At 50.0% G+C, this 14,124-nt stretch overlaps 2 protein-coding genes across 2 annotated transcripts; both read left to right on the top strand.

Moving 5' to 3' along the window:
• Positions 1-210: 210 nt before the first annotated feature.
• LOC142900500 (liver-expressed antimicrobial peptide 2) lies at positions 211-1,579 on the top strand. Its single transcript, XM_076044818.1, has 3 exons — positions 211-460; positions 754-893; positions 1,036-1,579. The coding sequence occupies exons 1-3, from the start codon at positions 395-397 to the stop codon at positions 1,067-1,069; spliced, it is 240 nt and encodes a 79-aa protein (XP_075900933.1). The 5' UTR covers positions 211-394; the 3' UTR covers positions 1,070-1,579.
• A 3,965-nt stretch (positions 1,580-5,544) lies between these two features.
• LOC142900528 (AP-4 complex accessory subunit RUSC2) lies at positions 5,545-12,662 on the top strand. Its single transcript, XM_076044861.1, has 9 exons — positions 5,545-6,709; positions 6,865-7,054; positions 7,579-8,472; positions 9,818-9,894; positions 9,996-10,170; positions 10,274-10,379; positions 10,858-10,904; positions 11,010-11,586; positions 12,019-12,662. The coding sequence occupies exons 1-9, from the start codon at positions 5,600-5,602 to the stop codon at positions 12,131-12,133; spliced, it is 3,291 nt and encodes a 1,096-aa protein (XP_075900976.1). The 5' UTR covers positions 5,545-5,599; the 3' UTR covers positions 12,134-12,662.
• Positions 12,663-14,124: the final 1,462 nt, after the last annotated feature.

The raw sequence follows: 14,124 nt of genomic DNA on the forward strand, positions 1-14,124 counted from the left end.
GCTCCCACAACACCAAGTGTGTTTGTCTCGGTTCATTCACCCCCGGCAGTAGCGACATTGCTGCCCTTTGTGATGTCACAGGGGGGCCGACGTGGAATCGTCCTGAAAAAACCAGGTTAAAGTGGAGGACTCTGACCTGACCGCTAATAAACTTTGCCTTCTGATTGTGGCGGTAAAAGAAATTAGCCGACATCGCCGCCGCCTCCTGGTGGCTTCCTGCTCCTGGCACACAGGTGAGTAAAATCTCAGGTGCGGACCTGGCGGGCCCCAAACTCCGCCCACCACCCAGTTGGAGGCTTTAATAGCGGGTGCAGGAGGGAGGCGAGGCCTCAGAAGCCACTCGGCCAGCTCTGTCTTCCTTCCCCAGCTGGGTCTCGCTGCCGTCGCCTCCTCCATGGAGAACTTTGAGCGGAAGGTCGTCCTCGTCTCACTCCTGCTGAGTCTCATCTGCAGCATCCAGGTGAGCACAGGAGGGAGTTACTGTCAGTGAACCAGGAGTAGCAGTGATTAAAAACAATATTTTGGAAAAGATAAAACAGCATTCTGCATTCCTGAGCATATTATTATCAATTTTATTATTATTATCATTATTATCATCATCTTCCTTTTTGTCATTTTATTATTGTTGACAATAAGGTAGTGTTATTTTATTGGCTTCATTATCATCATCAACGTTTCATATTACATTACAGTTATTTAATTATGATCGTTATCATTGATAGTGCTGATCCTGAGCTCTCCTTTGCCCTGCAGGTGGCCTCTCTGCCTCTGCCGGAGGACTGGGACGGCCTGCTGCAGCGCACCAAGCGCTCGCTGCTGTGGCGCTGGAACAGCATGAAGCCGGTGGGCGGCAGCTGCAGGGATCACTCCGAGTGCGGCACCAACTACTGCAGGTAGCCGATGCCCCCCCCCCCCCCCCCAAACATCTCCTGGCTGCCGTCAAAGTTTGGCTCTGGGGATGGAAATTAATTGCCCCTGTCTGTCTTTTTTATTCATTCATTCATTTTATTTATTTATTTATTTATTCCCCTGCAGGAAATATATTTGTTCCATCCTTAAACGGACATGATGAGGCGCCGGAGGAAAAAAAACAAAAGGACTTTGCAGCGACTGCGGTGGAAGCAGAGCAGCTGCTGCCCGACACACCGAATCTCATACATATTAACTCGTGGCCGAAGAGTCACTTCTTCCACTTTATCGTCAGACTGCGCACAATCTGATCTGGCACCGCGCTGCTGCAAAAACAACACCATAAAAAAAAAAAAAAAAAAATCTCTGCCATCCATCTCTTGAGTTTGTTTTTTCAGGGTTTAATTTGACTGGAACCCGTGCAGGACATCTGAGCGGCTGTTCACCTGTTTCAACATGTTTGTTTGGTTTGTTGTTGTTTTTTTTTAAGAAATAGAAAATACAAATATTCATGCAAAAGTTTGCAAGGTGCTCTACGTTTATTGGTCTATGTTGCTGTTGTGAATATATTTATTTGTACATATTGTAAACTGTGTAAATATATACGCCTCAGGTTGTATCCCTGCCCTTTTTTTTTTAATTTAAGAAGTAAAACAAAGAAAGACTAACCGTTACACTTCCTGGAATCCCTTTACTTAATTGCTTATGAAAGGTTAAAAAAGGTCATATTGACCGGCTATTTATCTCTTATTCATTTTTATCAAACTCTGTTTGATGGAGTGAATCTGTTCGCTCACTGACTGGTTTTTATACATTTTCGAGACTTTCAAAATAGTAAATTACCTTCAGGAATATAGACATTTAAATTAACTATCCACCAGTTTTCTGTAGCTGGTGCTTTGGGAAGTCCAACAGCCCACTGAAGCTGCTGAATCACTTCTGGTGCAACTACAACAAAAGCATAAACCTCAGCAGTGAGTTGGAGGTCGCCAGGTTAAAACGGGTGACACCGGATCCCACTGTGACGTAAAACCGCCGTGCAGTGCTGCCACCTAGTGGAGGACATCTCAACACTCGTGTTTTTGCACCAAATCATGACGCATCATTTTTTTTTTGCCAAGATGTTGACCTGAAGTCACTTATGATGGGATGTTACCCAAGTGAACGCATCTGATTTGCCAGATTGATTCAGTTTCGGTACCTTCGTATTGATTTCCCGTCAATACGAAAGTACCAAGGAGGCAACTCGGTCCAGAGCTTCCGGTGCTGATGCTCTTCGTCTTTTCGTCTTTGACCGCAAGAGGGCGCAAGAGGAGAGCCCTCTTGATAGACCGAGTCGCCAGCATCGTGTTCAGGTCAACGTCACGAGGGGCTACATGAAGGCCAAGCTCACAACAGTTCGAATCGATAGCCAGTGAAATTTCACCTTAGCAGAGTTCAAGACGCCTTACTCTTTTTGAATGTCCTTTAAAAGAAAAAGAAAAAAAAGAATTTGAACGTAGTTAAAGAATGTAAATGTACATGAAACATAGCCCAGAATAATATACTCACTATTCTGATTCTCACTATCATCATCCATGCATTGTCTTGAAGTTGAATGGCATTAGGTTTTATTTGCTCACTTTGAAAATTTAAATCTGTAATGTAAAAAAAAAAAAAAAAAAGGGGGGGGGGGATCCCTTATGAAGACACGAGCAGAGTGCACTGGGTGAATGAAACGTGCCGCCGGGTGATTTCCTGTCTCACCTCTGTGACTCATCACCGTCACTGGTGACTCAGTAACTGGGCCGCGAGGTTCCGCCGCCGCGTTTATTTTTAACACCTGCCTTTAATTATACACCGTTTGGTGGGAGGGCGCTCCTCCCACTCGATTGGTTGAAACCCCTGTGACGTCAGATCTCCCCCTTCCCCCACCGACCCTTCCAGGCTGAGCGGCGCTGAGGCGGCAGCGGCGTGCCGACCCGGTGTATATCCGCTACCTCGCTCCTGTTTCTCCTGTGGGTCAGACAGACGAGCAGTGTGTCCGGTAAGAATGAAGGCAGCGTTTCCATCCTGGTGATGCACGTCCGACGTCAACGTAGCGCATGTGCTTGCTTGCATGAATTTGTTGTTTTTGAAGATAATATATATCCGGTTTTGCATGACATTCAGTTCTTGAGATGGACCAGTGAGCTGGATGGATGGATGGATGATGATGATGATGATGATGATGATCGTGCAGAGTGCGCATAGTGTGCATAGTGAGGGTGCAAATAGATGCATCTAATTCCCGAGTAGTTTTCATGCGCTGCAGTGTGTGTGTGTGTGTGTGTGTGTGTGTGTGTGTGTGTGTGTGTGTGTGTGTGTGTGTGCGCGCGCGCGAGCCTATGGTCGGTTGCTGTGTGCAGCAGACGTTGCTGCTCCTGTCATGTGTGTCTTCTTCTTGTCCCACTTCAGCCGTCTGCTCTGTGCAGCGATCCACACACACACACACACACACACACACACACACACACACACTCATGCATGAATACATATGTGGAGATGTATATCTCCACATATGTATATATATATATATATATATATATATATATATATATATATATATATATATATATATATATATATATATGTATATATATATATATATATATATATATATATATGTATATATATATATATATATATATATATATATATATGTATGTGTGTGTGTGTGTGTGTGTGTGTGTGTATATTTGGTCTTTGCAAACCAACAAGCCTTACATAACATGAAATGGGAGGAAGTTTGGCACTTTTTTGTTGTTGTTCTCCCGCTGCATCCTAAAGTCGCGGCTCCTCCCGGGACTTGACTGACTCGACCTGACAGACATTTCACGGTGAAACGACTCCGTCCATCGCAGCGCAGCTTGCAAGGACGACAGCGACGGCTTGGCCTGAGCTGAGCTGCTGGGCTCAGACGTCCGTGACTCGGAGTGGTCGGAGCTCTGCAGACGAGCAGTCAGTCACGCTGGCCCACTTTCAGCCACTGGTCTGGTGGAACGCAACAGCAGCGAGGGGATACTTTAGACAAGGAAAGAAAAAAAAAGACCTTGGTTGCTTTCTTTCTTAAGCTTTCTTCTTCAGATTCAGAATGAGAAGCACGTTTATTGCTATCGTTAGTTTTGCACTTACAAGGAATTTGCCGCTTGTTAACAACAACAATATAAAAAGGAACTGCTATTTTTACTAAATATATAAAAATCTATGTAAATGTAATGTGCAACATAAGTCTGTTGTGCAAAGAAATGTGTGCGTTAATGAAACGCATATTCCAGATTCCAGACAACAGACACAGTTCTGTTCAAAGCACATTAACACTTTCACAAACGGTGACTGACTGGATTTCAATCCCCCAACTAAAAATGCTTTCTGCGGGAGGCTGCTGGGATGGATGAGTGAGATGCCAGAGCTGCACGCCGCGCTAATGGTTTTTTATGGCAGGTACCAGCTTCGGGTATTTTTGTGGATCCTCACAGCAGAGAATCAAAGTCTTCATCTTTAATTTTCACTTTGATCTTTTTAGAATCTCCACCGTTTTGTTTCATTTTCTGCCTTTGGAAGCTTGAAATTTGCTCTTGCCTCCTTGTTGAGACCAGCGGACGTCCTCGGGACGGTGCTTCCCTCGGAAAGTCATTTTCAGGTTTGCAGGCTCGGTTTTTCGGATGAGAGCGCAGGAATGTGGGGGAATTGGATAAAACTGGTGCGAAAAAAAAATGTACTTAGCCTCTGCAGTGCAGCTGCCCTAGTTACAGAGCTGAGCTGAACGGGTGCTGCTCGTTGGCTCAGGAGGAGGAGGGAGGAGGAGCCAGTGAGTGGGTGGCTGGAGGGTGGCCCTTGGCGTGAAGGGTCGGGGGAGGAGCGGGGGGGATACCAGGGACCCCGAGCCGGGTGGCACCACAGAGGAAGAGGAGTCAGCTGCAGTCGTATTTGGTGTTTTCACTCTTTCTCTCTCTACTCACAGGAGGGGGTGTGAGGTAGAGGCTGATGAGGGGTTGGTCCCAGTGCAGATTTTGGACAGAAATCTGTAATTAGGTCCCTGGAGCTGGTGGTCTGTCACTGCGGCTGTGGGTAATGGAAGCAGGAACAACATCAAGAGGCAGATCAACACAAACACTGTGAACGCTGCTGCCAAGAGCAAAAAGCACTGAAATTGTCAACAGGCAGCATTTAAACACCTTCTCCGGGATCATTAAACGTCTGTGGTTAGAAGGAAGCCCAAAACAAAACGAGAAACCAAAAGTTCCGCATCCCATGTTCAGTATTTGATGAGAATCAACAAAAACAAAAGAGAAATTTTGCATTTAAAACCTTTTGTTGGAGATAAACGCACCGGAGGACTCAGTCGAAACAGAAGCCGTATTGTTGTTAACGCCCTGAGTCGCTTTTGGTTCTGCACTTTGTGCAATGGAGCATCAATGTGGGCGGGAGACTAAACATCCAGGAGCAGGAGGCTGTAAACACGTGGCTAAATATCCTTGTTTCTTGGAGATCTTGTTTATTCGGGACAATCATTTGTGCAAAAAAACTAGCAGGATGTGGTCGAATTCCTCTGTTATCACTATAGCAACACACTGTGGTCTCTCTCTCTCTCTCTCTGTCTCTCTCTGTCTCTCTCTCTCTCAGGACTACTTCCTTCCAGACAGATGGAGGCTGTTCCGTCGGGCCCCTGATGGCGGCGTCGGGCCTGTCAGGCGACACCCTGGTGGCCTGCCACTTCCCCCTGGTGCCGCTGCCCCCCTGGCAGCTGCCCGTCCAGGCCCTGTGCAGCTCGGCCCCGCGGCCCGGCCGGCTGTGCCCGGCGGGCCTGACCCGGGCCGTGTCCCTGCCGGAGCGCGACTCGCTGAGCCGGGAGCACGCGGCCTTCGCCGTCGACCGCCAACGCCACCGCCGCCACTTCTCCAGCAGCCACGGCAGCCTGAGCGAGGACCGGGCGGAGGAGGAGGGCGGCAGCGACAGCAGCGGCAGGTACGACTCCGCCTCCTCTCCGGAGGAGCTGGGTTGCCATCGCAGGAGGGAGAAGGAGGGGGGCGTCGTGGGAGGAGGAGGGGGGCGCAACTCCTTCCTGCCGTGGGCGGAGCCGGAGGCGGAGGATGAGGACGGCGATGGCGGGAACCTTGACCGCTACCACGAAGACTCGTCCTTCCTGCTGCAGGGGACCTGCAGCTGGGCCCCGGAGGGCCGGTGGGCGGGCGGAGGAACCCTGCTGGGTCCGGACGAGGAGCCCGAGTGGTTCTCCCACCAGCCCGACCTGCTGGGCGGCGCCCTCGGCGTGGCGCCGAGGGAGAACGTGAGCGACTCATCCTGCAACAGCTCCGACGGCGTCCTGGTCAACTTCTGCGCCATCTACGACCGCAGCAACAACCCGGCCACGCCCCTCGACCTGGGCAGCCCCGCCTCCGCCCCTCCCCCACCCCACCAGGGCTCCGTCTTCCTCCACCTGCAGCCCGTCCCCGGCTCTGCCGAGCTGGAGTCCGACGGCTGGTCTCCCCCTAGTGGCCTGGACTCCAACTGCAACCTGTTCCCGCTGGAGGCCCCGCCCCCCCCCGGCCTGTCCTCGCTGGAGGCCTCCGACCTGAACGCCTGCCTCCGGGGCCCCGTCACCCTCCCCATGGGGACCAACCAGAAGTACTACAAGCTGGTGTCATGTGACCTGTCGTCCCAGTCGCCCAGCCCGGCCTGGTCCAGCCACACCAGCTGCCCCGAGGCTCTGAGCCGAAGCCCCTTCCTCCTGACGATGGACGACGGTCGGACGGCAGGGCAGCAGGGAGACGTCGGGAAGGTACGTTGAGGTGCTTTTCTGCAAGAAGCACCATGGGCCTCACAGATAGTTCAGCGATAGTTTCCACGTGGGACAAACAAGTAGTGGAAGATTCGAGCAGCAGCCACTAAACTGCTCATTTTCCTCTTTCTCCTCTTCCTTGTGTCCTCTATCAGGAGAACCAGAATCAGCCTGAGGAGCGGTGGTTCTCCTCGGTGCCGTGTGACACTTCTCCGTTCGCCCCCAAGGACGCTGTCCAGACCCAGACCCACCCAGCCACTCTGCTGCCTCCCGGCCAGGATGGCCAAGAAACAAGCATCATGTCCGCACAACCGTCTCAGTTTCTGGGCTGTGGGGCTGAGATGGGTATGTATATACTGTATGTAAATGCTTTTTTTTTTGTAAAGGTTCAGTGTGTAAAATTGCCTCAATGGTTTTTATATTGATAGAAGCTATATATACTGTGTATACTCGCAGTACAATAAAAGTCCCATTTATGTAAGAATATATTAGGAGCAAGAACAAAGGTCTTGGTCTTAGTTGCCATCTTGCACCACCATATTTCTAAGGAAGCCCGGTGTGGACAATCCAGCTGCCTGACCGTGCGTTTCATATTTAGCTTAAGCTTGTGTCCTCCAATAAACCAACGAAGAAGAAGGTGGACGAGGTTTCCAAGGTTTGTGTACGCAAGCCACCGTAGTTCACTGGCAAGCTCGGGAAATAGAGGGGTGAACGAAAGATTGCTGCAATCTCATATGTGACCGCCAGATGTCGCTGTTTTTTCTCAAAATCACCATATATTATACACTCGACCTGTAATTATCTTGGCTTCGCTTGGTGTTTGAGATGCGTCTTTCACCAGATTAATTTCCTGATTCCCGCCTCCCCAGGAGCCTGCTGTGCGGAGCCCCAGGTGGGGCGCTACAGCAGGGCCCAGCGGCCCACCTCGTTGCCGGTCCAGCCCTTTGTCCTGCTGCCCACCCAGCAGGAGGTCCAGCCGCTGGGCTGTCTGCTGGAGCGCTACGTCAGCCAGAAGGGCAGCAGGTCGGCCGCCTCGCAGCCGGCCTCCAAGTTCCGGGGCCGGCGGAGCCGCTGCTTCTCCGACCTGCAGCTGTCGCCCAGCGGCGGCCGCTACCCGGTCTTCCTGGAGGCTCCGTCCAGCTCCGACTCTTGCTCCACCTGCTCGCCGAGCCCCGAGCGGCCCAGCCGCAGGCACACCTGGGGCCAGACCGGCTGGAACTGGGGGCGTGGCAGCGACCTGGGTGGGCGTGGCAGCGACCTGCGGCGGGCGCAGCCCCGCCCAGCGGACAGTCCGCAGTCCTGCAGGAGCCAGACGGGGCTGTTGCCGGATCAGCCGGGCCTGGTGAAGATCCCCACCTACCAGGACCTGATCTGCCTCGGCGCCCAGCCCCGCCCCTCCGAGCAGCCCCGCCCCTCCTACCAGCCCCTGTTGCCTCAAACTCCGCCCACTTTACCTCTCTCCGCACAGACCCAACATCCGCCTGCCGGCTCGCGCTGGGAAAACAAGGCCCCGTCCCCGTCTCCGCCCCCTCGGGCCGAACCGGCAGCCGACTCTGGCTTTTTCCCCGGCGGCCTGGCGGCGGCGCTGTCCTCTGTGGCGCCACCGCTGTCTTCGCTGACATCGCTGCTGTCGCTGGTGGGGTCGCACCCGGGTCAGGCTGGCGAGTCGAGCTTGCTCATGAGCGACAAACCGCCCGGGGAGTTCTGCCTGTCGCCCGACACGTCTTACGAGTCCATGTCCATCAGCCATCTGCAGAGGAGAGGTGAGACCCCTGCTGGTGAGGCACTGATGTAGCGCCAATCCAGCCGCTACGAGATTTTGCAAATTGGGATTTAAGATTTTTAGAGCTGCAGGAGAGGAGAAGAAGCAGGAAGGTGTGAAATGTTTCAGATATGGACGAGAGTCCTTGTTGTCAGTGTGTGAATCCTAATTCCTATCGGTTTTATTTCCATGTATGAAGCACAAGGCTCAGAGATTAACAGACACTATCTGAACTTCAGTGGCGTCGTTCAGCTTCAAAGAAAAAAGAGAAAAAAAAAATCAGAAGTGGGTCACTTGAAGCGTCTAGCGTATGTAGCCTCTGTGAGTGTTGTGTTGATTTGAATAGTGGAAAAAGAAAAGAAGTAATGACTCAGTAATAACTGAGGTTTCCTTCTGGATTGAACAGACAATCCACTTAGTCTGGCAGGAAAAAACAACAACAAACAAAATGATAAATATTAGAAAAAAAAATATCTGCAGCAGTGCTTTCAGTATCCTGGAGGGGCTTCCTCTTCCTCATGACCTATTTTTAACTCTCCCTGCATGTGATTGGCTGAGCCCGGCACGCTGCAAGCCTATGTGCGCGCGCAGCTGCAAAGATGCAAAGGAGAGAAGAGAGGAGGAACGATTCTGGAGCCGCTCGAGAAAATTCACAAAAAATCCTGTCGTTTGTCTGCCAACAAACCTAATTATTCCTCCACCTCCCCTTCCTCCCCTTCCTCTCCCTCGTCCTCCTCTTCCTCCTCGAGATGCACCAACCAAGGTTGCAGCCTCAACCCCAAGCAGTCAGCGTGATGCAGCACTGCAGGCGTGCTCCTCGAACGGCATGAAGAATTTACCATGACATTTGTCAAGGGAGGGAAGGAGGGAAGGAGGGAAGGAAGGAAGGAAGGAAAGAAGGAAGGCTCACTCTCATCTTACATTTGCATTCCTCTAAAATGAAAATGAGCCTGGCCTGGCATCTATTAGGTTCTCTGCAGCTCCGACCCACTTAATTCCGATTTTTTTTTTTCAAAATCTCCAAATGCAAGACTGACATTTTCTGTTTTATGTCTTTTTTTCTCAAGATGAATGTCAACCATTTGGTTATTAAAGAGTATTATACCGGTTTTATCCCTTTCATATTCACCATATATTATTATTTTCAATGTATTTCCTGTGTGCTCCAACCAGACTTGTGTGAGAAACATTGCGACCAGTCAAAACAGAATTTCAGCTCTAGTTTGGCTGCATTCGCCAGAACTCTTCTCCAGTACATTTGTGCTTTTTTGCCAGGGGGGGGGGGAATTTTGTTATGCAGGGATGGGCCTTTAAATGTGCCATCTGTTCCCATCCTGTGTCTCCAGGTCTGCTGAGATCTGTGAGCCGGGCGGTGGATTTGATCATGGCTCATTTTGGCAGCAGCAGGGACCCCTACGAGAAGGTGGGGAAGCTCCAACCCATTATTCCTTCGGTTTCTCAGAGCGTCCTTGGCTGACTGGCTTACTGTAACCCCTCCCTCCCTCGCCTGCTCTCGGCCCTCAGATGCGTCTGGGCAGCAGCTCCCGAAGTCCCACCATCGTCGGCTTGGTCCTGGAACACTTATGTCCCGCCGTGCAGAACATTCTGGAGGACGGCCTGCGGGACCACAAGCTGGACCTCATCATCGGCCAGCGGCGGAACCACTCCTGGAGCGTGGTGGAGGCGTCGGCCACGACCGGTAGCGCAGCGCCCATATTTTTTTTAAACTTTTTTTCAAATAATTTCTCAGAGTGTTTGTCTTGTCGAGTGCCAGCGTCTTTCTCGTCTCTCACTTCCTGCAGGTCCGTCCACCAGGGTCCTGCAGAGCCTGGTGTCCAAGATCAGACGCTGCCCCCAGCTGAGCAGCAACTGCATGAAGCTGAGAGCCTTCGTCATGGGACTCCTCAAGTGAGCACGCCAACACATTTAGGAAATTTGCATAATTATAGTAGAATGCACGTAGTGTGTGTGCGAAGAAAATAAGAACAATTGTATTGATTAAAAGTAAATCAAGTTACATAAAATGTTTATACAGATGGAAGTTGTTTTTTGTTTTGTCACGACTTATTTCATTGGCTGCCGTGAGCCAATCATCATCGCATCTGTTCCTCCACTTGACTTGATGCAATTAAAACATATTTACATGCCTCATGCATTTGGCATGCAATGTATTGCGCTAAGAATCATTTGTAAAAGTGCTGTTTGTGTTTGTCCACGTGCACGTGCACTGCTCCATCCAGCTCAGTCGCTTTCTGCGACATGACGGTGTAAAAAACAAAATCATTCCCATTGGTTTGGTCTCTGACTGATGCAGCCCAAACCTTTTGAACCAAACATACAGGGGAAGAAATCACTTTTTAATGACAACACACTTCTTCTCTTCCAGCTTGAGGGCCTTGGAGTTCTGGCTCACTCACCTTCAGGGTCAGAGAGGTGAGCACACAGTCTCCTCCCAGCTGCCCGAGCATGCAGGTCTGATTCTCACCTGTGTGTGTGTGTGTGTGTGTGTGTGTGTGTGTGTGTGCTCTCACCCTGCAGACGTAGTGACGGCCCACTACCACTCCTGGGGCTTCCTGTCCATGTCTCTAGGCCGCTGCCGGCCCCTGTTTGAGGAGCTGCTGCTGACCCTGCAGCCACTCTCGGTGCTGCCCTTTGACCTCAACCTGCTCCTGGAGCCCCGGCTGCTGCACAGCAGGCAGCTGAGCGCGGAGGACGACGACGACGGCAGCAACGCCGCCCCGCCGCCCTGCTCGGCGCTGCTGGTCACCAGCTGGCCGCTGCTGCGGGCCGACCGGGAGGCGGAGCAAAGCGAGCGACATCATCAGGGGGGCGGAGAATCGCAGACCCTGGCTGCCATTCCCGAGTGGCTCCCTGCCGAGGCCGACCTGGTGGACGACGTGTTCGAGGCGGACGAGTGCAGCCGGAACAACGCCGACAACTGGTCTCAGGTCAGCATGTGCAGCGGGCGAGGAGAGGAGGATCATGGGAGTCCAGACGCCCCGGCGGAGAGCCCGGCACAGGGTTGGCCTCGCTGGGCCAAGCTGTTCGGAGCGGCCTCAGCCTCCGGCAGGACGGAGACGCTGTGCCAGAGTCACAGTGCAGCGCAGGGCCGCAGGTAGGAGACACCACAGCCCGCGGGGGGGGGGTGGGGGGGGGGGGGGGGGGGGGGGTCGTTCATGCAGGTCCTGGTTGATGGAGATGTGCTAAAGTCACACCGAAAAAACAAGCAGCTGATTCATTTTTAGTATTACTGCCCTCTGCAGGTCAGGAGTGAAGTTGACGTTATCATACACACCTTCTTCTTCTTCTTCTTCTTCTAGTATTTTGCAAAATGACACAATTCTTTTTGCCTGATGCATGTGTAGGTCCGTCACGACTGGATCAGTTTTTAATAGAGTCATTGTAAACAGGGAAGTTTGAATTTACAATCGGGTTGATTTCAATCTGATTGAAAGACGTTTTGCGCAGGTGAACGCAGCCAGTGTGTGTTCTCTGTGTTTCTTTAATACACTAACAGGGACCTGCTTCACGGTTTCCCCCCCTTCAGGTGCAACGGTCGACCGTCGCAGTGGCTGCACCTGGACCGATCTCAGCTCGGCCTCTTGGCTCAGTCCATCCGGGCAATCAAGCTGAGAGCAGGTGAGACCGACAGGCGGCACTGAGAGCTGAACTGCAACAATGACGACAGTTCTCAAAAGCACAATATGCACCCACACGGACAAAAAAACAACAACACAATCGTCAGCTGTTGGCACCGGCCTGTGTCCATTGTGTCCCAGTGAAGTCTGAAGTGGGAACCAGGCGTCTTCATGTTCGATTCCTGACACATTAAAAGGCCCACTGTGTGATATTGAGTAGCATCTAGTGGTAAGAAATGATATTGCAATTGAAATACTGATCATGCACAGCCTGACGACGGCGGCACGGCACATTTTTCTCTTTAGTCGTCCAGATATTATGATCCCTGTTTACTGATGGTCCCACAGCTTCCTGATTCAGGCTGTGATGCCTGTTTACAAAAAAAGCACCACTGACAGGAAATAGCCATAATCTTTCACCTGCCCTCTTTACCTTCCACGTTTCCTGCAAAAATGTTGTAAAGCCGTGTGGTGCAAAACTGTCCACTTGCCATAAGTCACTGTTTTTATCTCTACATTGAAAAAAGTAAAAAAAAACAAACAAACAAACAAACAAGAAAAGCAAGAATTGCACTGTGACTGATGCCAGTCACTCCACCAGCCCCAGAGTCTGAAAGTGTCAAATGTCAAGTCAACTTTTTGGGGGGAAACAAATCCCAGCATGGATTTACTGTTGGTGCATGATTTCATGAGAAATGGTTGTTGTTGTTGTTTTTTTATACTGTGACTGTGAGGTTTGCTGATTTCTAGCAGTGACTTTAGATGTGTGCAGACTTGCCTGGTATATGCAGTTGTAATGAAGTCTTCCTGTGACGCTCCCTCAGTTGCACAAATACAAAAAGAGCCATCTGGTGGCGGTTTTAGGTAGCTACAAGTGAGTCAGGTATTTGTTTTGTTTCGTTCTTCCCGATCGGCCGGTGTTCGAAAGAAAAAAAAGACAATAACAGAAAAACAAAAAATCTTGATGGGTAATTTTTTTTTGTATGTACTGCAATAATGTGAGTTTGATCAGAAAAAAACCCAACAACCCCCTGAATGCTTCCTCTGACGCTCGGTGACAATCAAAACCTGTCAATAAATACTTTTTTTTTTTTTTATAATCTTGGATAGTTTTATTTTGTTTCTTGCCACTCAGCACATTTATGGAAACATGGAGCTGTCGTTACTGTGGAAAATACGACAGAAAGATATGTGTATGTATATATATATATATATTGTGACGACCGTTGGGCCTCTGACCTACTTTGTAGTTGCAAGCGATCTGGGAGTGACTCATCAGAAGAGATGGCCAACACCTGAGTTGGTGGTAATGCACTTGTATGAATGGAGCTCAACGCCGACTCTCACTCTCTCCTGCTGGAGGCGCTGCTTTGTTTAGGTGGAACTTCGGTCAGTTTTCTTTGTTTTGTTTTGTTTTTTTTAACCTTCCCTATGGACTCATTCACACACTGCTGTTGCACTGAGGAACACACTATAGATTGAAGTCATGTGCGGTCTCCATCGTTTATGATGCATCTCAGCCAGGTTGCGACAATAAATGTAAGACTGACTTTGCACTGCTTTACGCCACGTTTCGGCAACATTTCAAAAATGTTGCTTTGATAAAGGTTTCAAATAATTGGACCACAAAAATGGAAAATAGCCCTAATATTGGTCACGACAAGGCGACACAAAGAAGAAAATCTAGATTTAAATGAACTGAACAGCGTTCTCCAGCGACGACTAAATGGCATTACTTATTGCACAATATTAAGCAACATTTAATTTATTTGGCAGTGTATTTTTTTGCTATTTCTGAGATGTTATTTATCGTCAACATTAACCTAGAAATAAGTATTGACAATCAATTATTGGAATTTATTTCTCAATTTATTATTTTAATTGAGTCTGCAAAATATATAACAGTTTGAGAGTCACACAGGCCAACGCTGACTGGCTGTGGATTTCTTGAATAGAAGACCCTGTATCGGCAAAGTGCGATGAATCATTTTCATTTTGAATTTAAAGGACAATTC

Source organism: Nelusetta ayraudi, unplaced genomic scaffold (genome assembly GCF_046127955.1).
Source record: "Nelusetta ayraudi isolate G7.1 ecotype Tasmania unplaced genomic scaffold, CSIRO-AGI_Nayr_v1 ptg000083l, whole genome shotgun sequence".
Taxonomy (NCBI): Eukaryota; Metazoa; Chordata; class Actinopteri; order Tetraodontiformes; family Monacanthidae; genus Nelusetta; species Nelusetta ayraudi.

Excerpts from the sequence above, each read along its gene's own strand:
- LOC142900528 (XM_076044861.1), top strand. The coding sequence starts at position 5,600 with ATGGCGGCGTCGGGCCTGTCAGGCGACACCCTGGTGGCCTGCCACTTC. Across the intron at positions 10,380-10,857 it reads TTCGTCATGGGACTCCTCAA|CTTGAGGGCCTTGGAGTTCT; the intron begins GTGAGCACGCCA and ends CTTCTCTTCCAG. Across the intron at positions 10,905-11,009 it reads TCACCTTCAGGGTCAGAGAG|ACGTAGTGACGGCCCACTAC; the intron begins GTGAGCACACAG and ends CTCACCCTGCAG.
- LOC142900500 (XM_076044818.1), top strand. The coding sequence starts at position 395 with ATGGAGAACTTTGAGCGGAAGGTCGTCCTCGTCTCACTCCTGCTGAGT. Across the intron at positions 461-753 it reads GTCTCATCTGCAGCATCCAG|GTGGCCTCTCTGCCTCTGCC; the intron begins GTGAGCACAGGA and ends TTTGCCCTGCAG. Across the intron at positions 894-1,035 it reads TGCGGCACCAACTACTGCAG|GAAATATATTTGTTCCATCC; the intron begins GTAGCCGATGCC and ends ATTCCCCTGCAG.